At 54.5% G+C, this 24,088-nt stretch overlaps 1 protein-coding gene across 1 annotated transcript in view; it reads left to right on the forward strand.

Moving 5' to 3' along the window:
• Window positions 1–6,389: 6,389 nt before the first annotated feature.
• ARHGAP39 (Rho GTPase activating protein 39) overlaps window positions 6,390–24,088 on the forward strand; it is a gene marked incomplete at its 3' end in the record, with an annotated part of 152,686 nt that continues 134,987 nt past the window's right edge. The window contains exon 1 of the mRNA XM_086609342.1: window positions 6,390–6,400. Within this exon, the coding sequence (XP_086465468.1) occupies window positions 6,390–6,400 (11 nt within the window). The remainder of the gene's footprint in view (window positions 6,401–24,088) is intronic.

Raw genomic sequence — 24,088 nt, forward strand, 5'->3', positions numbered from 1 at the left:
GTGAACCTCCTCAGCTTCTCCCCCTTGTCCCACCATGGGCACATCTTTTTGCTGTTTGCGTCCCACCTTGGTTTGGGCTTGGAGTAAGCAAGCTGGGTCCACAAGAGGTGAAGTCCATCAAGATAAAGCCAGGAGTTGGGTGTAGGGACACACAGACATGAATTGGCCACGCTGGGCTGCATTTAGCTACGACGGGGTTGATCTGGCCACCACGAGGATGCTCCTCCTGAACCCTCCTCAGCAGGGATCAACCATCCCATTGGACACATTAGAGGTGGAGAAGGCTGTCCCTGTGCTGGCCTTCAAGGGCATGCCCACATCTTCATGCCCCTGCAGTCCCTGGCTGATCCCAGAGCCTCCTTCTCCCAATGTACGTGGAATATTCCAACATCTTCATCCACAAGGAGATGTGGGCAAATGTAGATGGGGTTGACGCTGCTGCGGCTTTTGTGAACGCGCCTTGATGGAAGGGTGGTGAGTTTTGGGGTTTTTTTTTTTTGATTGCTTCTCCCGTTTAATCGTTGGGGGAGTTTGAGAGACCTTTCGAGTCTTTGTATAGCTGAAAAATCTTAAAACATAATAGTCTTCCGTTTCCATGGCAACAGAGACGGTGGGTATCATGGGATGCTGGCGTCTTGGATTCGTCACCAGAGTTGAAAGACGGAGAATTTTGCTTCAAGGTTCCCAGGAAGCACCAGGCAGAGAGAAGGGAGGTCATGGCCTAGAAGACCAAAGCCCAGTCCCAGGGCTCGGGGTTGTGAGCTCAGGGAGCCACGAGCTGCAGCCAAGGTGACCAACATCTCGCCGGGAGCTGGGGTCTGGCACTGGTGTCGGTGGCTCCTGCCCTTGTAGGTGACTGTGACCAGTGGCCTGGGCACTGGTGGGATGCAGGGGTGTCTGGGACATCATCTGAGAGAAGAGGACCTCCTCTGCCCCTCTGCTCTGCTCTGTGAGACCCCCCTGCAGTGCTGCCTTCAGCTCTGGGGTCCCCAACAGCAGAAGGACATGGAGCTGCTGGAGCAGGGCCAGAGGAGGCCATGGAGATGCTCCGAGGGCTGGAGCACCTCTGCTCTGGAGACAGGCTGGGAGAGTTGGGGCTGTTCAGCCTGGAGAAGAGAAGGCTCCGGGGAGACCTTCCAGCACCTTCCAGTGCCTAAAGGGGCTACAGGAAAGCTGGAGAGGGACTTTGGACAAGGGTGTGGAGCGACAGGACACGGGGTGATGGCTTTAAACTGGAAAAGGGCAGATTTTGATGGGATCTGAGGGAGAAATTCTTCCCTCTGAGGGTGCTGAGGCACTGGCACAGGTTGCCCAGAGAAGCTGTGGCTGCCCCATCCCTGGCAGTGTTCCAGGCCAGGTTGGATGGGGCTTTGGGCAACCTGGTGTAGTGGAGGGTGTCCCTGCCCATGGCAGGGGGGTTGGAACTGGATGGTCTGTGGGGTCCCTTCCCACCAAAACCATTCCACGATTCTATGATTTAAGCCACACAGTTATCCCAGGAATTACAGCTACAGGCTCCTCAAACAAGTTCACAATAACTCCCAGAAATCCAGCTGCGAGCACTCCTCGGCCACCTTGGTATCAGAGATCGTCATTTTCCCAGAAGGACACCAAGTTTGCTCCTTCCTCAGTTTTTTTTTTTTTTAAGCCATCTTGAGGCCTCGCTGGCAGCCTCCTTTGAGAAGCCCCTTTGAACCCATCTCCAGCTCCTTTGGAAGAGAGCGACACGAAGCCATCTGGCTCGCAGACCGGCTTGACCTTGGTTTTGTCTCGATCTGCAGCGGGAAGAACGCAGCAGCCACGGATTTCTGCGGGAAACACCGCAAGCGGCGGCTCCTCTAGCGCCAGAGCAAAGACTTCACTCCAGCTTGAGAGCCTTCAACACGTGCCTCTCTTCCCAAAGGAAGTCCCCACCCCTGGAAGTGGTTGCCCCATCCCTGGAAGTGGTTGCCCCACCCCTGGAAGTGGTTGCCCCATCCCTGGAAGTGGTTGCCCCATCCCTGGAAGTGGTCCAGGCCAGGCTGGATGAAGCTTTGGGCAACCTGGTGTAGTGGAGGGTGTCCCTGCCCATGGCAGGGGGGTTGGAACTGGATGGTCCGTGAGGTCCCTTCCCACCCAAACCATTCCAGGATTCCATGACATGCGGGGCACACGCGTGTGATATGTTTGCAGTTTGCGCGTGCAGCGTGTGCGTACGTGTCCACGTGGTGGGTGTCGATGACGCGTGCGTGTGCGGGCGCTGCGTGTAGGTGTGCGATGCTCCGGGGCGCGGGTGTCTGTGCGCTGCGCACGCGTGTGCGCAGCGCGTGAGTTCACACGCATCACGTGCACAGGTGTGCGGGCACACGCGTGTGCGCAGCCTGTGAGTTCACACAAACCACGTGCACAGGTGTACAAGCACAGGCGTGTGCGCAGCGCATGAGTTCACACACAACACGTGCATGTGTGTACGTGCACACGTGTGTGCATGCTGGTAGCATACACACACACACGTGCCACTTGTGTACACACACGCGCGTGACGCTCCAGGGCATGTATGTCTGTGTGCTGTGCACGCGTGTGCACAGCGTGTGAGTTCACACGCATCACGTGCACGTGTGTATGTGCACACGCGTGTGTGTGGCGTGTGAGTTCACACACACCACGTGCACGTGCGTACGCACACACACGTGTGCACAGCGTGAGTTCACATACACCACGTGCACGTGTGTACATGCACACGTGTGTGTGCAGCACGAGTTCACACACATCACGTGCTCGTGTGTATGTGAACGCGTGTGTGCAAGGTGGGAGTGTACACACACGTGCCACTTGTGTACACACACACGCATGATGCTCCAGGGCGTGTATGTCTGTGTGCTGTGCACGCGTGTGTGCAGCGTGTGAGTTCACAGGCATCACATGCATGTGTGTACGTGCACACGCATGTGCACAGCCTGACTTCACATGCACCACGCGCATGTGTGCATCTGCACACGCATGTGCGCAGCGCGTGAGTTCACATACACCACATGCAGGTGTGTACATGCACACGCATGTGCGCAGCACGAGTTCACACACATCACGTACTCGTGTGTATGTGAACGCGTGTGTGCAAGGTGGGAGTGTACACACACATGTGCCACTTGTGAGTTCACACGCGTCACGTGCTTGTGCACCTGCACACACATGTGCGCAGCGTGTGAGTTAACATACACCTCGTGCACAGGTGTATGTGCACATGCGTGTGTGCAGTGCGAGTTCACACGCGCCACGTGCACGTGTGTAAGTACACACACATGTGCACGGTGGGCACGTACACACAGGCACATGCCACTTGTGGACACACACACGTGCGATGCTCCGTGGCGTGTATGTCTGCATATGTGCACACACGTGTGCGCAGCGTGTGAGATCACATACACCACGTGCACGTGTGTACATGCACACGCGTGTGTGCAGCACAAGTTCACACACACCACATGCTTGTGTGTATTTGCACACGTGTGTACGTGCACACATGTGTGCAAGGTGGGAGTGCACACACACACGTGCCACTTGTGGACACACACACGCACGATGCTCCAGGGCATGTATGTCTGTGCGCTGTGCACGCGTGTGTGCAGCGTGTGAGTTCACACGCATCACGTGCACGTGGGCATGTGCACACACACGTGTGTGCCACTTGTGAACCTATACACACGTGATGCTCCAGGATGTGTACATCTGTGTGCTGGGCGCACGCGTGCTCGTGAGTTCACACCCACCATGTGCACGTGTGTACGTGCACGTGCGTGTGCGCGGTGTGAGTTCACAGGCACCATGTGCGTGTGTACCTGCACACGCGTGTGCGCAGCACGTGAGTTCACACGCGCCATGTGGACGTCATACATGCACACACGTGTGTGTGCAGCGCGTGAGTTCACAAACACCATGTGCACGTGTGTATGTGCACATACGTGTGTGCAGCACGTGAGTTCACACACACCACGTGCTTGTGTGTACGTGCACACGCTTGTGCACAGCACATGAGTTCACACACATCACATGCACGTGTGTATGTGCACACACATGTGCACGGTGGGTGTGTACAGACACACGTGCGAGCCAGTTGTGGACACACACACGCACTTTGCTCCAGGGTGTGTATGTCTGTGCACACGTGTGTGCGCAGTGTGAGCCCACACACCCACGTGCACGTGTGTTCATGCACATGCGAGTGCCAGTGTGTGAGTTCACACGCACCACGTGCACGTGTGTACATGCACACGTGTGTGCACGGTGGGAGTGTACATACACACGTGCCACTTGTGGACATACACACGCGTGATGCTCCAGGGCGTGTATGTCTGTGCGCTGTGCACGCGTGTGTGTAGCGTGTGAGTTCACGCACCCCACATGCTTGTGTACCTGCAGACGCGTGTGCACAGCGTGAGTTCACACGTGCCACGTGCACATGGGTACGTGCACACGCGTATGTGCGGTGGGCGTGTACACACACACGTGCGTGCCACTTGTGAACACACACACACATGTATGTCTGTGCGCTGTGCACGCGTGTGCGCAGCCTATGACTTCACAGGCACCGCGTGCTTGTGTACCTGCACACGTGTGTGTGCAGCGTGAGTTCACACACATCACATGCACTTGTGTACGTGCACACACATGTGCGCAGCGTGTGAGTTCACACGCACCACATGCAAACGCGGGTGCGCGGCGCGTGACTTCACACGCGCAGCGTGCACGTGTGTACGTGCACACGCGTGTGCCCAGCGTGAGTTCACACACATCACATGCATCTATGTACATGCACACGTGTGTGCACAGCGCATGAGTTCACACTCACCACGTGCACACTCGTACGTGCACACGTGTGTGCACAGTGAGTCCACACACCCACGTGCACGTGTGTATGTGCACACACGTGTGCGAAGCGCGTGAGTTCACACGCACCACGTGCACACGCGGGCGCGCAGCGCGTGACTTCACACGTGCCGCGTGCACGTGCGTACGTGCACACGCGTGTGCCCAGCGTGAGTTCACACGCATCACGTGCACCTGTGTACGTGCACACGCGTGTGCGCAGCGCGAGTTCACAAGCACCACGTGCACGTTCGTACGCGCACACGCGTGTGTGCAGCGTGATTTCACACGCGCCACGTGCACGTGCGTACGTGCACACGCGTGTGCGCAGCGTGAGTTCACACACATCACATGCATCTATGAACATGCACACGCACACGCGTGTGCGCAGCTCATGAGTTCACACGTGCCACATGCACGCTCGTACGTGCACACGCGTGTGCGCAGTGAGTCCACACACCCACGTGCACGTGTGTATGTGCACACACGTGTGCCAAGCGTGAGTTCACACTCACCACGTGCACACGCGGGCGGGCAGCGCGTGACTTCACACGCGCTGCGTGCACGTGCGTACGTGCACACGCGTGTGCGCAGCGTGAGTTCACACGCATCACGTGCACCTGTGTACGTGCACACGCGTGTGCGCAGCGCATGAGTTCACACGCGCCACGTGCACGCTCGTACGTGCACACGCGTGCCAAGCGCGTGACTTCACACGCGCCACATGCACGCTCGTACGCGCACACGCGGGTGCGCAGCGTGATTTCACACGCGCCACGTGCACGCTCATACGTGCACACGCGTGTGCGCAGTGAGTCCACACACCCACGTGTACGTGTGTACGTGCACACGCGTGTGCGCAGCGTGATTTCACACGCGCCACGTGCACGTGCGTGCGTGCACACGCGTGCGCGCAGCGCGAGTTCGCACGCAGCGCGAGTTCACGCGCACCGCGCGCACGTTCGTCCGTGCGCGCGCTTGTGCACAGCGCGTGACTTCACGCGCGCCCCGCGCGCGCGTGCGCGTGCACACGCGTGCGCGCAGCGTGATTTCACGCGCGCCGCGCGCGCGTGAGCTCGCGCGCCGCGCGCACGCGCACTACGCATGCGCACCGCGCCTCCCTCCGCCTCCCCCCTCTCCTCACCGCACGCATGCGCGCTCCGCGCCCGCCCCTCCCCTTGCCGGACCACCTCTCCCATCATCCCCCGCGGCCCTCCCTCCCCGCCCCTCCCCTTCAAGGCGCGGCACGAAGTGGGCGTGTCCAATCGCCCCCCCCCCCTTTTAGGCTCCGCCCCCTCCGCCGCTCCCCATTGGCCGCGCCGCCGTTGTCGCTGGTGACGGCGGGACGCGGCGCGCGCCGCGGCCTCAGTCGGCGGCCGAACGGCTGCGGGGCGGGCGGGCGGGGGGGGGGGAGGGGGGGAAAAAAAACCACCACAACGTTATCGCGACACCTTATCGCGACGCGTTATCGCTCGACGGTCACCGGCGGCCATGGGAGGCCCAACCGGGACCGGGGCCGCCGCCGAGCGGTAGCGCCACCGGGGAACATGGCGGAGAGGTGAGAACCGGCACCGCGGGGGGGGTTGAGCCCTCTGAGGGGGCCTGAGGCCTGTGTGGGGGGGGCTGCTCCCCCCGTCCGAAAAGGCCCAGACCCCCCTCAGCGCGCCCAGGGGGGCCTTTGGCCCCCCCGGGCGCGCTGAGGGGGGTCTGGGCCCCATTTTGTACCCCGGGGGGGCTCTTCCTCCCTGCCCCCCCCCCCCATACAGGGGTTATGGGGGTGCCCCCACCGCTTGGGGGGGCCCTGAAGGGTGTTTGACCCCCCCCACACCTTGAGGGCTATCTGGTTTTGCCTCCTTTTGAGGGAGGGGGTGTTTCCTTCTGGGTGTATATGGGGGGGGGGGGGATGTCTCTTATTTGGGGGGGGGGGGTGAGCACCACCTTGATTTTTTTTTTTTTTTTGGGGGGGGAGGGCATCCCCACCTGCTTTGCATGGTACTGGTTTGGATGCGAACCCCACCCTGCTCTCTTGGGGGGGGGTGAATTCCAACCCTCCAAATCTACCCCCCCCCTCTAACCCCCTTTGCTTTTTTTTTTGTTTTTTGGAGGGGGGGGGGTGCTGGATGCACCCACCTAATTCTCTGTGGTTGCAGTAAGGAGATGGGGGGGGCTGGATTGTAACCCCACCCTGGTGGTCAGGGGTGCATTGGCAAAGGGGGCGTGGGGGGGTTGGATCCCACCCTGCTCCCCATGGAAGGGGGGGGTATGGAGGGGCTGGATCCCACCCTTCTCCCTAGGGGGGGATGTGTTTGGGGGGGCTGGATCCCACCTTTCTCCCCATGGAGGGGCTGGATCCCACCCTTCTCCCTGGGGGGGCGTTCTGGAGGGGCTGGATCCCACCTTGCTCCCCATGGAGGTGCTGGATTCCATCTTTCTCCCTGGGGGGGCGTTATGGAGGGGCTGGATCCCACCTTGCTCCCCATGGAGGGGCTGGATCCCACCCTTCTCCCTGGGTGGGGGGGGTTATGGAGGGGCTGGATCCAACCCCATCCTTCTCCCTGTGGATGCTCTGCGGGGGGTGGGGGGGGGCATGGATTAGGATGGCTCCCACCCCATGGGAGATGTTTTTACGGAGGTGTAAGGTGTGGCCGGGCGAAGGGGGGGGGTGCATGGGGTGGGAAGGGGGGGGCACACACGCAGGGTGGGGTGCGAGTGGGTGTGGATGCAGGGATGCGCTGGGAAAGGGGTGCGGGCAGGGATGGGGCTGCCGGGGGGAGATGGATGGATGGGGGGGGGGGGGGCTGCAGCAGGGTGCGGAGAGGTGGGGTTGGGGGGGGGGAGGGGGGTGGGGGGGATGTGAACTGGTCTTGGAGGGGGCAGAAATGGCCGAGTTGTGGTGTTTGCGCTGGAACGGGGTTTATTTATTCGGCGTGTGCGGCGGATGGCGAGCCACTGGGTGGTTTAGGGATTTATTTTATTTTATTTTATTTTATTTTATTTTATTTTATTTTATTTTATTTTATTTTATTTTATTTTATTTTATTTTATTTTATTTTATTTTATTTTATTTTATTTTATTTTTTTTTCCTCCTCTCTGCGCCGTTCTGCTCCTTCCCCAGACCTGCATTCTCCGGCTGCAAAACCTGCAGGATGGGAATTATTTATTTTATTTTATTTCTGTTTTTTTTTATTTCCACCCCCCCACACACCCCCCCATTCCTTGGCGACAGTGGCTTAATCAACCCTTGAGTGACCTCTACGGATAAACCCGCAGCTGCTCCAGCATCTCACCTGGCACATGCAGCTGGCTGGGCTTCAGGGGGTTAAAAAAATAATGGGGGGGGAAAAAAAAAAAAAAAAAAGATGGTTTTTGAAGAAAATTCATGGAATTGAGGAGCTTTTGGGTCCCTGCGAGCAGCAGGTGGCTTGGGCGCCTCTCGATCTGGCCGTAAGCCAGGTGTGACACTGTGCTCCGGGCCACTGGGCCACCAGTAGTGGCCGTGTGGTTGCCACCGCCGTCCGGGGAGGGCTGCTTGATCCCCACCATGAAGCTGCGGCTGAATGTTAATGCACCACACGATGGTTAAAACCAGCACGATTGCACCTTGCTGGGAGGACGGGAAATAAATAAAAAAATAGGGAAAAAACATCCGTTGGCTCCGTTCGCCGCGACGTCGGGAGCTGTGGATGGGAGAGCTGGGCTTGTGCGTGTGAGATGGGATCTGACTGGTTTGTCTGGCTCACAAATGCCTCTTGTAGTTCTCCTACCCAGTATCGTTCCGTACCGTGCACCTCTTTTTAATTATTTTTTGGGAAAAGAGAAGCGATTTCTTTCTTCCCCGTCACCTAAGATGGGTGTAAGAGGGAGAACTCAAGGCACCTAACGATGCCGCCCTTCCTCCAGTCGAAGGGAAGCATCTCCCACGAGGTCTTGGAGATCCTTACCCGTCAACAACCAGTAACTATTCTTTTCGGTGTGTCTTGGCCGGTCCGTACGCTCGGAACTATTTTCCTGGCTTAAAATCTGGATTAATCTATCCGGAGTTGGAATCGCAGCTCGTTCCGCCGGCACCTGGGCTGGTTTCCGAGTCTAAATGACTCTTTAATGTTGATCTCAATGACTTCAGTTGTGCTAATACCCTTGGGAGAGAGAATTCCGGTGCTCTTAGAATCATGGAATGGTTTGGGTGGGAAGGGACCTCACGGACCATCCAGTTCCAACCCCCCTGCCACGGGCAGGGACACCCTCCACTACACCAGGTTGCCCAAAGCTTCATCCAGCCTGGCCTGGACCACTTCCAGGGATGGGGCAACCACTTCCAGGGATGGGGCAGCCACTTCCAGGGATGGGGACTTCCTTTGGGAAGAGAGGCACGTGTTGAAGGCTCTCAAGCTGGAGTGAAGTCTTTGCTCTGGCGCTAGAGGAGCCGCCGATTGCGGTGTTTCCCGCAGAAATCCGTGGCTGCTGCGTTCTTCCCGCTGCAGATCGAGACAAAACCAAGGTCAAGCCGGTCTGCGAGCCAGATGGCTTCGTGTCGCTCTCTTCCAAAGGAGCTGGAGATGGGTTCAAAGGGGCTTCTCAAAGGAGGCTGCCAGCGAGGCCTCAAGATGGCTTAAAAAAAAAAAAAAAAAGAGGAAGGAGCAAACTTGGTGTCCTTCTGGGAAAATGACGATCTCTGATACCAAGGTGGCCGAGGAGTGCTCGCAGCTGGATTTCTGGGAGTTATTGTGAACTTGTTTGAGGAGCCTGTAGCTGTAATTCCTGGGATAACTCTGTGTGGCTTAAATCATAGAATCGTGGAATGGTTTTGGTGGGAAGGGACCTCACAGACCACCCAGTTCCAACCCCCCTGCCATGGGCAGGGACACCCTCCACTACACCAGGTTGCCCAAAGCCCCATCCAGCCTGGCCTGGCACACTGCCAGGGATGGGGCAGCCACAGCTTCTCTGGGCAACCTGTGCCAGTGCCTCACCACCCTCAGAGGGAAGAATTTCTTCCTCAGATCCCATCAAAATCTCCCCTCTTCCAGTTCAAAGCCATCGCCCCGTGTCCTGTCACTCCACACCCGTGTCCAAAGCCCCTCTCCAGCTTTCCTGGAGCCCCTTTAGGTGCTGGAAGGTCTCCCCGGAGCCTTCTCTTCTCCAGGCTGAACAGCCCCAACTCTCCCAGCCTGTCTCCAGAGCAGAGGTGCTCCAGCCCTCGGAGCATCTCCGTGGCCTCCTCTGGCCCCGCTCCAGCAGCTCCATGTCCTTCTGCTGTTGGGGACCCCAGAGCTGAAGGCAGCACTGCAGGGGGGTCTCACAGAGCAGAGCCGAGGGGCAGAATCCCCTCCCTGACCTGCTGCCCACGCTGCTCTGGATGCAGCCCAGGACACAGTTGGCTTTCTGGGCTGCCAGCGCACGGTGCCGGCTCATGGTGAGCTTCTCATCACCCAGCACCCCCAAGTCCTTCTCCTCAGGGCTGCTCTCAATCAGGTTGTTAACTACCCTAATGAGAGAAGCAGGAATGCCGTAGTCTCCTGTCACCTGCACCTCTGAGGGACAGAGGGTGAGGAGAGGCAGCCACTTGGCCAAGAACCCAAAGCTTCTTAGCTTCTAGTTGAACAAAAGGTGGATGAAGAGATGCAGAAGAATAAACGTGGTGAAATTGTCTCTGCTGGGAGGGTCCTGCCGTTGCATGCCATGGGACTTGCTGCCGGGGGGTTGCGGTGGGAGCGAGGAGGGGTCGGAGAGTCATGGAATCACATAGGTTGGCTCAAGACCCTTAAGATGATCGAGTTCAACTCTAGAAGGTTGGAAGGAGGGTGAGATTGCTACGGTCTGGACTGTTGAAGGTTGTCCAATTCCCTGGGAAAATATGGGACAATCCCAGCAGCCCGGCTGTACGTAAATCTGTCTTTAGAGCCGTGGCTTTCAGCAGTTGGAAGCTGCCTTATTGCCGGTGGCTGTGGTATCTACAGCTCGTTTCTGCTTTCGGACTCTGAGTCTCCAAAATCCTTAAGCTGGTTCTGGTGGCATCGTAGAATCATGGAATGGTTTGGGTTGGAAGGGACCTCAAAGATCATCCAGTTCCAAGACCCCTGCCATGGACAGGGACACCCTCCACTACACCAGGTTGCCCAAAGCCCAGTCCAGCCTGGCCTTGAACACTGCCAAGGATGGGGCAGCCACAGCTTCTCTGGGCAACCTGTGCCAGTGCCTCAGCACCCTCAGAGGGAAGAATTTCTTCCTTAGATCCCATGGAAATCTCCCTTCTCTCAGTTTAAAGCCATTGCCTGGTGTCCTATCACTACATGCCCTTGCAAAAAGTCCCTCTCCAGCTTTCTTGTAGGCCACCTTTAGATACTGAGAGGCTGCTACAAGGATGAGCCTGATGTTCTCAGGTAGAGCTCCAGGGTAGGAGTTGTCTCATCTTCATGTGAATCCATCCCAGGGAATGAGGTGAATCCACAGTTCTGTACCTGGATTTGAAGGTGACCTCCTTTGGTCCTGAACAAGTCCTTAACTTGCATGCCATCAGCTCCTGCCACCATGTGAGGAGTTGTCGTGAGGAGTTATCGTCTGGGAGATGTTTGTGGGGTTGGAGTCTTGAGCTGTAGAAGTGCGCAGCACATTGGTGTAGGTGACTTTGCCCTACAAAGTAGTTGCTTTAGATAGTGAACTAGGAGCAGCTTCCTCAATCCCGGTTGGCTTCTCCTGTGGCTTCTCCTTCTTCAGGTCAGCTGACCTGCCCGTTGTTTCTCCTGACTCAATCCACTCTGGCTGCTTGATCTGCGTTTAGGCTGGTGAAGCCAGAGACCCAGGGCAAGTTCTTCTGGGTGAGTTTCTCAGTAAACTATAATCTAGACGGCAGACGTCGTGTCTCATGAGTCGGTATCTTGGTTTGAGACCGGTTTGGGCAACGCTCAAGTCCTCCAGCCGTTCTGACGATCATATCAAGACCAAAGACTTGTGGTATGTTGTTCCTTAGGCACTGGCACAGGTTGCCCAGAGAAGCTGTGGCTGCCCCATCCCTGGCAGTGTTCCAGGCCAGGCTGGATGGGGCTTTGAGCAACCTGGTGTAGTGGAGGGTGTCCCTGCCCATGGCAGGGGGGTTGGAACTGGATGGTCTTTGAGGTCCCTCCCAACCCAACCCATTCCATGATTCTGAAAGATGAAGGTTTTAGAAGCTCACCTCTAGTAACTCATGAATATTTATGATCCCAACCAACCAACCAAACCCAACCTCCACACAAAAACCCACACACCGACATGAAACCACTAAATACAACCGAGAAGTCTCCAGGGACTGGGCTGGTGTAAATTCCCGGGCGGTGCAGCAGAGCCGCGGAGGGGACCGGCTCTGGAGGACGGATCATGGACCATCAGGTGGAGGATTTCCAGGCATGACCGTAGCTGCTGTCGCTGTATGGCGGCGTTTTTATGAGATGGAATCATGGAATGGTTTGGGTTGGGAGGGACCTCACGGACCATCCAGTTCCAACCCCCCTGCCATGGGCAGGGACACCCTCCACTACACCAGGTTGCCCAAAGCCTCGTTCGCCCCAGATAATTAAAGTGAGAAAACTTCGTTTTGGCTACGGATTGAGATGGCTGCAAATGTTCCGATGACCTCTTCCCTTCCAAAAAAATAATTCCTCCTTCCTGCCTTCAGCAGCCACGCTCACCCTCCTGCGTTTGTGCTTCAGTGATGATTTCCTTACATGCTCTAGATAACGCATTGAGCCGAGACCTTTCCTCTTCCTCCTCTTTCTCAAAAAATAAACATTTCTACTGGAATACTTTCCTTTTTTTTTTTTTTCGTCTCTGCTTTGCAGCTAATCCAGGCTGGCTATTTTTAATTCCAGTTGCCAAGAAGCAAGCGAGGGATGAATGTGCTCCAGGTGCTGAAGGGAAGAAGTGGAGCACTCCTTAGATAACATCTGCACCGTGCCCTTGGAATTAGTCCTTACTCCTTAAATTGCTTGCAGGAACCCCCAGAGCTGGTTTTCTCGGTTTCCCAGTTCCTGGTTACTGGTGAGAGAACCACATTGTGCCGCTACGATGGGAGGCACCTTGTTCCCCAAATTCTGCAGCTCTCCCTCTTTCTCTGGCCATAATAGATCTGGTGATTGTCCTAATTTTCTTCTTCTTGCTGCCAGGGCTGCTCCTGCCCTTTAAGCATTCCCACAAACAGCTCTGCGAGAGGTGATCCTTATGGATTCCCAGTTTTTAGAGAGCCAAATCCATCACTCTGATTTATTTTTTTGTTGTTGTTGTTTTTTGGTACCATCCCAGTTGGGCACCCAACTGGGTATCCTCATCTCCGCGCTCTCAAACAAGAGGGGGGAAAAGAAAAAAAAAAAAAAATTCAAATTTTGAAGTATTTTTAAATATTTTTTTCAATAAGTATTTCAAGTATTTTTAAAAAATAATTGGGAAGGAGACGGAAACGGGCAGAGAGGGCTCGTGTAACCCAGTGGTGTAATTCAGAGAGCGGAAACCTCGCTGTTCCTGCAGTGAAAAATGTGGAAATTTCTGATTGTTGATTAAACATCTCGTAAAACTTGTAGCAAATGGGGCCTGAAATAGCCTGTCAGAGGGAGAAGGGATGTGCTCCTTGTATTTTACGGGCAGCGTGATCCTGGAAGGTTTGGGTCCTGGATTTGAGCATCGATTGGAAGTTGTGCAATCTAATCATTCAGCACCTTCCAGTGCTTAAATGGGGCTCCAGGAAAGCTGGAGAGGGGCTTTGGACAAGGGTGTGGAGTGACAGGACACGGGACAATGGATTTAAACTGAAAGAGGGGAGATTTCAATGGGATCTGAGGAAGAAATTTTTCCCTCTGAGGGTGCTGAGGCACTGGCACAGGTTGCCCAGAGAAGCTGTGGCTGCCCCATCCCTGGCAGTGTTCCAGGCCAGGCTGGATGGGGCTTTGGGCAACCTGGTGTAGTGGAGGGTGTCCCTGCCCATGGCAGGGGGGTTGGAACTGGGTGGTCTGTGAGGTCCTTTCCAACCCAAACCCTTCCATGATTCTATGCTTCCTGGGACTTTGCTGATGTTATGACCGCTGGAGACGTGGCCAGCCCTGGATCAGTTGATACCTGACCTAAGGTGCTTTGCAGGCTGCTCCTCCCTTCTAATGGCGCCGTGCGTAGGGACTGGGATTATAAATGAGAGGGAAAAACCTCAGGGAGCACCAGATAAAAATGCAGCGTCGCGTGCCGAAACTTGGGATTTCTGACCTTGCCGTCGTGCTGAGGACGGGCGTGTCCTGCATCTGCTTTTATAAAAATCTGTAAAATAAGTGTATGAAATGTTGTTCCTGTTCTACAGATGAGATCTGGATGTGTCAAAAATCGTGCAGTAAAGTGATCCTGGAGCCTGGGATCTCCGATCTCCGAGCTGCCACTGGTTTGGACCGTGCGGTCCCTTTCCTCTTCCCCACTGAGGAGAGTAGAAAAATCTCTGTGTTGAATCATAGAATCACAGAATGGTTTGGGTGGGAAGGGACCTCATGGACCACCCAGTTCCAACCCCCTGCCATGGGCAGGGACACCCTCCACTACACCAGGGTGCCCAAAGCCCCATCCAGCCTGGCCTGGAACACTGCCAGGGATGGGGCAGCCACAGCTTCTCTGGGCAACCTGTGCCAGTGCCTCAGCACCCTCAGAGGGAAGAATTTCTTCCTTGGATCCCATCGGAATCTCCCCTCTTCCAGTTCAAAGCCATCGCCCCGTGTCCTGTCACTCCACACCCTTGTCCAAAGCCCCTCTCCAGCTTTCCTGTAGCCCCTTCAGGCACTGGGAGGTGCTGGAAGGTCTCCCCAGAGCCTTCTCTTCTCCAGGCTGAACAGCCCCAACTCTCCCAGCCTGTCTCCATAGCAGAGGTGCTCCAGCGCTTGGAGCATCTCCGTGGCCTCCTCTGGCCCCACTCCAGCAGCTCCATGTCCTTCTGCTGTTGGGGACCCCAGAGCTGAACGTGGTATTCCAGGTGGGAAGCCGAGTGCCTTCCTTATGGAAGAAAACACACGCATCCCGTCCGTTTGTGCTCTTGGCAGACGCACGTGGCTTCTGGGCTGCCTCTTCCCGAGGTGATGACATTTCTCCGTCTGCCTCGTTGCGTTTTTATTGATCTTCGCTCCCCGCTCTGCGCTCTGCTGGAATGTAAATGGCTTCCACGGGCAGCGTGGTTGGAAACCCAACCCTTTCACTGTCCAGAAACGCGACGTGCTCTGCGCACTGGAGCTCTAGTGTTAGGATTTTTATTGATCTTTTTGTGGAGCTTCTTGCGAGCCTGAAAGCGCTCTGTGTGCGGTGGGGAGAAATCATGGCATTAGATGGAAAAGTGGATGATAGGCTGGGAGAGTTGGGGCTCTTCAGCCTGGAGAAGAGAAGGCTCTGGGGTGATCTTATAGCAGCCTGCCAGTACTTAAAGGGGGCCTACAGGAAAGCTGGAGAGGGACTTTGGATAAGGGTGTGGAGTGACAGGACACGGGGTGATGGCTTTGAACTGGAAGAGGGGAGATTTCAATGGGATCTAAGGGAGAAATTCTTCCCTCTGAGGGTGGTGAGGCACTGGCACAGGTTGCCCAGAGAAGCTGTGGCTGCCCCATCCCTGGCAGTGTTCCAGGCCAGGCTGGATGGGGCGTTGAGCAACCTGGTGTAGTGGAGGGTGTCCCTGCCCGTGGCAGGGGGGTTGGAACTAAATGATTTTTGAGGTCTCTACCAACCCAAACCATTCCATGATTCTAAGCGAAATCGCTCGTTGACTGTGAGGTGGCAGTTCCCTTTGTAGAAGAGAAGCACGGACAGTGGGGTGTGTTTTAAATAAGGGTGGAACTCAGGATACTAGAGTCAACCCATGGTCTGTGCAGGATGTTTGGACAAATAGTCCCTCTTTGAATCACAGAATGGTTTGAGTTGGAAGAGACATTCAAGACCATCTAGTTCCACTCCCCCTGCCATGGGCAGGGACACCCTCCACTACACCAGGTTGCCCAAAGCCCCATCCAACCTGGCCTGGAACACTGCCAGGGATGGGGCAGCCACAGCTTCTCTGGGCAACCTGCTCCAGTGCCTCACCACCCTCAGAGGGAAGAATTTCATCCTTAGATCCCATCAAAATCTCCCCTAAATCCTTGAAAAGACTACAAATGAACCAGCAACGCGCCGTCCCCGGCAGCGTGCTGGGATGCAGAGTTACACGAGGACTGGAAAGGGAAAATGCTGCTTCTTGAAGAGCCAGTCCTGCTTCCTTTCACTGTGCTGGGGAGGTGGTTGGGTTTATTTTTTTTTTTTAGTGTCCATCTGTTAAATTGCTCAGGTTGAGGAGCACATCTCCAGCTGGCCGAGCAGCGCGCACTGAGCACGCACACAAGTTTTGGAGGCTGTACGGATGCATCATCGGTTTTATTAGTAATTAAACTGATTTTTAAGTACTTTTTGAGTCCTGTTGCCGGCCTGAAGTTGGCTTTCTGGATGCTGCTGTTGTGCTTCATAAGCTGCTTTGCTCTCTTTAATCTCACGTGTGCAGCTGAATCCGTGTCCCCTAGAAAACAGGGAGAGGAGAAATCCTGTAGAGCCTTTGCCACATGCCTGGTGCTGCGGTGGCTGAGGCTTTAAAAAAAAAAAAATATAACAAAAACACAAATGTTTCTTCCTCTGGCAACACTTCATGTGGTCAGGAACATTTGGGAATAATTAGAGAGGGAAAAAAAAAAAGAAAAAAAACGCCAACAACGGAAAACCAACACACCAGCAGGCAGAAAAATCAGTTTGGAGCTGGGGAGTTGAGGGATTTGTGTGGATGCATCTCTGACCGGATCCGCCGGCTCGTGGCGAGGCGTGTGGTTTTCCTCCACTTCCCAGAAAAGTGGTGGGATTTCATAGAATCATAGAATGGTTAGGGCTGGAAGGGACCTTCAAAGGTCATCTAGTCCAACCCCCCTGCAACAAACAGGGATATCTCCAACTAGATCAGGTTGCTCAGGGCCTCGTCCAACCTGGCCTTGAACGTCTCCAGGGACGGAGCATCCACCACCTCTCTGGGCAACCTGTTCCAGTGTTCTAAAACTCTCATGGTAAAAAATCTTTTCCTAATATCCAACCTGAATCTACCTCCCTCTATTTTAAACCCATTACCCCTTGTCCTATCACAACTGGCCCTCCTGAACAGCCTCTCCCCATCTTTCTTGTAGGCCCCCTTGAGGTACTGGAAGACCACTATAAGGTCACCCCGGAGCCTCCTCTTCTCCAGGCTGATCAACCCCAACTCTCTCAGCCTGTCCTCATAGGAAAGGTGCTCCAGCCCTCTTATCATCTTCGTGGCCCTCCTCTGGACCCTCTCCAACTGGTCCATGTCCTTCTTATGTTGGGGGCTCCAGAACTGGACGCAGTACTCCAAGTGAGGTCTCACGAGGGCAGAGTAGAGGGGGAGAATCACCTCCCTCGACCTGCTGGCCACACTCCTCTTGATGCAGCCCAGGACGCGGTTGGCCTTCTGGGCCGCAAGAGCACATTGCCGGCTCATATTGAGCTTCTCGTCCACCAGCACTCCCAAGTCCTTCTCCTCAGGGCTGCTCTCGATCCATTCTCCGCCCAGTCTGTATTTGTGCCTGGGATTGCCATGACCCAGATTTCACCCAGATTTGGGTGAAATGAGCAGGGAGGAGGTGGTTTGCTGAGGCCGCCGGACCGGCGATCGCCTGCTTTGCATCTGCTTGACTAAGCGTGACCTCTGCCAACATGCTGCTTGGGGGTTGTTGGGATTTTTGGGAGTTGAGGTCCTGTTTCAGCCCTTGCTGGAGTTAAATCCGGTGGCTTTGGGGACAAGGAAGCAGGTCAACATCTGAGGGTCCCGGGCAGCCTGAGCTGCTGTGGGTATCCCAGAAAAGGGAGCGAAGGGTGTCGCAAAAACTGGGGAAGAACAAGGAGTTACTCAGGTCGTAGCAGCTACCTTGGGTTGTGGTGGTTGTCTCTCAAGGAGACCGGCGGCGCTGGCGGTTGGACATGTTGAGGAGCCGTTCATGTGGCAAGCTTTGGTTTGATGTCGTTCTCCTTTGCGAGGTGGGAAGGAGACTGAGGTCTGAGCGATTTGAAACCCAGTGGGTTTATCATAGAATCATGGAATGGTTTGGGTTGGAAGGGACCTCACAGACCACCCAGTTCCAACCCCCCTGCCACGGGCAGGGACACCCTCCACTACACCAGGTTGCCCAAAGCCCCATCCAGCCTGGCCTGGCACACTGCCAGGGATGGGGCAGCCACAGCTTCTCTGGGCAACCTGCTCCAGTGCCTCACCACCCTCAGAGGGAAGAATTTCTCCCTCAGATCCCATCGAAATCTCCCCTCTTCCAGTTTAAATCCATCACCCCGTGTCCTGTCACTCCATGCCTGTGTCCAAAGCCCCTCTCCAGCTTTCTTGTAGCCCCTTTATGCACTGGGAGGTGCTGGAAGGTCTCCCCGGAGCCTTCTCTTCTCCAGGCTGAACAGCCCCAACTCTCCCAGCCTGTCTCCAGAGCAGAGGTGCTCCAGCCCTCGGAGCATCTCCGTGGCCTCCTCTGGCCCCGCTCCAGCAGCTCCGTGTCCTTTTTATGTTGCAGGCTTTTAGAGCTGACCAAAGTTTCTTCCCTTTCTCCTTCATGGCAATCTATCTCAATGCTTGTTTGGAAGGTGATGCTTCCTCTACCTCTCCAGTTCCTAAGAAACCTTCCCTTCAACTTCTTGCCCTCTACTTAAGGCCTGCCCTGGGAAATAAGAGCAGACATCGCTCAGTATGCCAGTCTGCATCCAGGAATAACGTCAGAGTACTGGGATTGTTAGAGCTCAGGTGTTTTTTTCGCTGCCTGGCTTTGGGGAGAGCAGGAAAGTGCTTCTTTGCTTTCTTGCAATGATCAAGACTTACCGTTTAGAAGGATCTCCATCCAGAGTTACGTGTTGGGACTTGCCATTTAGAATCATAGAACGATTTGGGTTGGAAGGCGCCTTTGAAGACTATCTAGTCCAGCTCCCCTGCAATAAGCAGGGACATCTTCAACTAGGTCAGATTTTTCTGAGCTCTGTCCAACCTGACCTTGAACATTTCCAGGGATGGGGCATCTACCACCTCTCTGGGCAACCGGTGCCAGTGTCTCACCACAAAAAATTTCTACCTTATATCTGGTCTGAATCTACCTTCTTTCAGTTTAAAACTGTTACCCCTTGTCCTATCACTACAGGCCCTGGTAAAAATCTATCTAAAGGGGGCCTACAGGAAAGCTGGAGAGGGACTTTGCACAGATGTGTAGTGACAGGACACAGGACGATGGCTTTAAACTGGAAGAGGGGAGATTTCAATGGGATCTTAGGAAGAAATTCTTCCCTCTGAGGGTGGTGAGGCACTGGCACAGGTTGCCCAGAGAAGCTGTGGCTGCCCCATCCCTGGCAGTGTTCCAGGCCAGGTTGGATGGGGCTTTGGGCAACCTGGTGTAGTGGAGGGTGTCCCTGCCCATGGCAGGGGGGTTGGAACTGGGTGGTCTGTGAGGTCCCTTCCCACCCAAACCATTCCATGATTCCATGAGTGTGGCTTGATGAAGTGGGGTAGCAAAAGGATACAGGAAGCTTTTTTTTATAAAAAAATGAGGTTAAAAGGACTTTCACTACATCACCCCACCCCACCCGAGGCTGCAGAGAGCGTTCGGTTCCCCGCTTCCACCTTTGGTGCCCTTTCCAGGAGATGCTGTTGAAGCTGTCAGAGCTCCCGACAGCGCTGCTGTACGGCTCCACAGGAAAATTGCAGATGGATCCATCAACGCCGCGTTCATTTGGAAGCCTTTTCTCTTCCCTGCTCTGCATATCTAACGTCTCCGTAGTGTCACCTTGAGGGATCTGTACCGTAGCGTCGCTTGTTCAACGCGCTGGGTCGGGTGCATGAAAGGAGGTGAAACGTGCTCAAAAAAAATCCCTCCCCCTGAAAAACAAAAAATACAAGTGGTTTAGAGAGCACCTCAGCCCTTTTTTCCCGTTGAGATTATTTTTTTTTTGAGTAGGAACTTCTCTAGGTTTTTTGTTCAAGGTAAGTAACGTGCCCAGAACTTCAAAGCATGACAAGATCCTCTGCAGTCATTATTTTTCTGTCAAACTTGAGCTCGCCTGAGCAATGCACCTTTCTTCTTCAGCTGGAAGGGAGAAGGTGCGTGGACAAAGTTTTTTGTTCAAAATAGAAGCAGGAGTAGGCTCTGTCAGGAGAGGAGACCTGCTCTGAATTTATTGACCAGGGCTTTAAAACCACCTGGATGGAGAAGGTACGATGCCTGCCTTAACTCAAAATCTGTTCTAAAAAGCCAATGACTTCATTGTTGTAGCTTTTTCTGAAGAAGAAATGATTTCTTGGCAAATCCCTACACCTCTGCATCACCTCAGCTTCTAGTGCCGATGTTCTCCACCGTCCCTTTTGACTACCATGGGGTGGGCTTCCAAGCTGAGGCAAGACTCCTCACAAAAGCCAGGTCTTGTAGGAATTGTCCTAACAGTGTCAAAAAGTAGGGTCTTGGACTGGAGGATGAAAAGTTGGGTCTGGGAACAAGGTTGACTGTTCACTACCAGAAGCAAAGCACAGAATGGGATTGAGGAGGCCTTGTGTGGAGAAGACTGTGGGTAGAACGTAGGATAATGCAATGCTAGGGGAAACCAGGGCTTGTTTTGTCATCTCCACAACCCCCCCAGGTCGTCTTCTGAAAAGATGACAATCCAAACAGGAGACTACTACAAACCCTTGGTAGAAACCAAGCTTGGCGTGCAGGAGGAACAGGTTTGGCAGCAGAACCCTCTGTTGTGTGATGTTCCTCTACGTAGGAAGCATCTGATCCAGCCCTGTCAGCCACAGGTTATGTTCGTCTCGCCGTGGCTGGTACTGATAAGCATACTGGGGAATGTTCCTATGAAACAGGAATCTGTTGAAAGGTGCTCCAAAAGTGGATCAAAGCTGGGTAAAAACAGCATTCCAAAAACATGAAGGAAGGTTTGGCTGGAGTTGATGGGCAGCGACTGCCCTTTCAGGGTGCTCTGCTGTCATAAACAGTCTCGCTTGATCTTGCCTGGATAGAATCATAGAATGATGGAATGGTTTGAGTTGGAAAAGACCTCAAAGACCATCTAGTTCCAACCCCCTGCCATGGGCAGGGACACCCTCCACTACACCAGGTTGCCCAAAGCCCCATCCAACCTGGCCTTGAACACTTCCAGGGATGGGGCAGCCACAGCTCCTCTGGGCAACCTGTGCCAGTGCCTCACCACCCTCAGAGGGAAGAATTTCTTCCTCAGATCCCATCGAAATCTCCCCTCTTCGAGTTCAAAGCCATCGCCCCGTGTCCCGTCACTCCACGCCCGTGTCCAAAGCCCCTCTCCAGCTTTCCTGTAGCCCCTTTAGGCACTGGGAGGTGCTGGAAGGTCTCCCCGGAGCCTTCTCTTCTCCAGGCTGAACAGCCCCAACTCTCCCAGCCTGTCTCCATAGCAGAGGTGCTCCAGCCCTTGGAGCATCTTTGCGGCCTCCTCTGGCCCCGCTCCAGCAGCTCCATGTCCTTCTTGCGTTGGGATGTGGATGAGCTTTACACCAGCTCTTGCCCGTGTACCACTGCGAGCAAGTTGACTGTTCCTCCAGCGTGTTACTTCGGTGAATCCACGTGTCTTCTGACTACGTGGAGGAGTCTGCAGCCGTTGGAATTCTGAGACACTTGTCCTTCTAGCAATAGGGACAATATAAAAATCTGTATATGTGCTTTTGGGTGCTCCTGGCATATGTCTCGCCATCTGCGCTCGGAGCACGCGGCTAACGTGGCGAAAAACACACTTGCAGATAACGCTGTAGAAATTTTCCCCCTGTGGAGTGCAAATATCTTTCATTAGGATTTTTGGGAGAAAACAAGCTTTTTGGGGCATGGTTCTTTTGGAGGAATACCCACCTGTAAAGCAAATCCACTCGGGCACTACAGATCAATCGTGTGTCTCATGTTATAACCACGTGCTCCAAAGCACCCCACCAGTGGCTGAAGACAAGGTGACCCTTCAGAAAGGTGACCCTTCAGAATGGAAGCGTGTTTGTGTTGTGTTAGTGTGGAGAAGCACAAACGTTAAGTGTAGCTGCACGTACGGTGGCCCTGTGGGCAGCAGGTCAGGGAGGGGATTCAGCCCCTCTGCTCTGCTCTGTGAGACCCCCCTGCAGTGCTGCCTTCAGTTCCGGGGGCCCCAACAGCAGAAGGACATGGAGCTGCTGGAGCGGGGCCAGAGGAGGCCACGGAGATGCTCCAGGGGCTGGAGCACCTCTGCTATGGAGACAGGCTGGGAGAGTTGGGGCTGTTCAGCCTGGAGAAGAGAAGGCTCCAGGGAGACCTTCCAGCACCTCCCAGTGCCTAAAGGGGCTACAGGAAAGCTGGAGAGGGGCTTTGGACACGGGTGTGGAGTGACAGGACACAGGGTAATGGCTTTAAACTGGAAGAGGGGAGATTTCAATGGGATCTGAGGAAGAAATTCTTCGCTCTGAGGGTGGTGAGGCACTGGCACGGGTTGCCCAGAGAAGCTGTGGCTGCCCCATCCCTGGCAGTGTTCCAGGCCAGGTTGGATGGGGCTTTGAGCAACCTGGTGTAGTGGAGGGTGTCCCTGCCCATGGCAGGGGGGTTGGAACTGGATGGTCTTTGAGGTCCCTTCCAGCCCAAACCATTCCATGATTCTATAAAACAAAAAATATTTCATTTTGGCACCCTGGGGTTAGATGCTACAAGCTGGTTCCAACGCTAAATCGACTGAGCTTCAGCGTCGTCCCTCTGTGTTTCAGATCCCGCTGCTGAGACTTGAATCCTGATTCCCTTCTTTGCTCCCTTCCACGGAAATGAAGGGTGCAAAATACCCAAATGGGGAAAATTGAGGTCAGAGCCGTGCGTTTGATACGCTAGCGCCAGGAACGGATGTCCTGGAGTTGGTTTCGTTGGAGAACTTGTGAGCTTGGAAGAGGGACCTGCAGAGGCTGCGGGAGAAGGCTGCAAATCCGCGCGTCGCAGTAATTAAAGGTTATCGATGCCTCACGTATCTTCTTCCACCCACCTAACTGGTATCAGGCCTTGCTTCCCCTTTTTCCTGACGCCTTTCAGACTGCCCTGAATGGTAGAAATCACTTCACCCTCAGGTTTATCTCGGCGTTTTCAGCTCCCATCCCAAGGTGGACCTTCGGCTTTGGTCTCTGCCTGGCAGGGAAGCGGCTGTCACGTAACTTCTTTTTATCTTGTCTCCAGTCGTTCAGCCTCATTTCACGTGGCTACTGGGATCTTGCCTAGCAGCACGGTCTTTTTTTAACAAAATGCTGTCTTCGCTCAAGAATTTGTTATTTTTTTTTTTTCCTTGATTCTTCAGCGTATTGACAACAAAGTCAGCGCTCGAAGTGCTGAGCTACAGTTCTGAATACAAGTGCAGGATTTATCCCCAGGTGACGACAGACTCGTGTCTGTTCGTCTCGAGGATGTGGCCCTGGGATATTTGGGGTAGAAAATAATCTGAATATTTGGGAATATTTGGGGTAAGTTCTAGTTCAGTCTCACTGCGCCGATTGTTTTACAGCCAGAGATTTGAAAGAAAGAAGAAATTTTTTACGTTGAGGGTGGTGAGGCGCTGGCACAGGTTGCCCAGAGAAGCTGTGGCTGCCCCATCCCTGGCAGTGTTCCAGGCCAGGTTGGATGAGACTTTGGGCAACCTGGTGTAGTGGAGGGTGTCCCTGCCTGTGGCAGGGGGGTTGGAACTGGATGATCTTTGAGGTCCCTTCCAACCCAAACCGTTCTGTGATCCTGTAAAGGTTAGAAGTTTTCTGGTAATCTGTTGATTGAAATTATTAACAGAGGTGTTAATGCCACGTTAAGATGGGATGGTCAATATGACATCGTACGGTGTCGGAGCTGAGCTGCGTTGGAGGTTGACTCCAGTCAAAAATCTGGACTGGCATGAAGTCTCTTTATCTGCTTGGAGACAATGTCTGTGGTGTAACACCCCAGGCTGGAGTTCAGGCACGAATTCAGGAGGGGAAGGAGCTGAAATAGGATTGTTCATACTAAGTTGGAGCAAAGGTTTGCCAGCCCAGCGTCCCGACTCCCAGTAGTGGATCCTGTCTTCATCGGTACGTAGCAACCACAGCTCTGGGTCCATGACTTTATGTAGCTGCAAAGGTTTTGGTGAGCAATGGCAGAACTTTTAAGAGGGCTGGACTCTGGCAGGATGGCATAAAAACAAGACAAGCGTTTTGGTGATCCT

Source organism: Tauraco erythrolophus, chromosome 3, assembly GCF_009769465.1.
Source record: "Tauraco erythrolophus isolate bTauEry1 chromosome 3, bTauEry1.pri, whole genome shotgun sequence".
Classification (NCBI taxonomy): Eukaryota; Metazoa; Chordata; class Aves; order Musophagiformes; family Musophagidae; genus Tauraco; species Tauraco erythrolophus.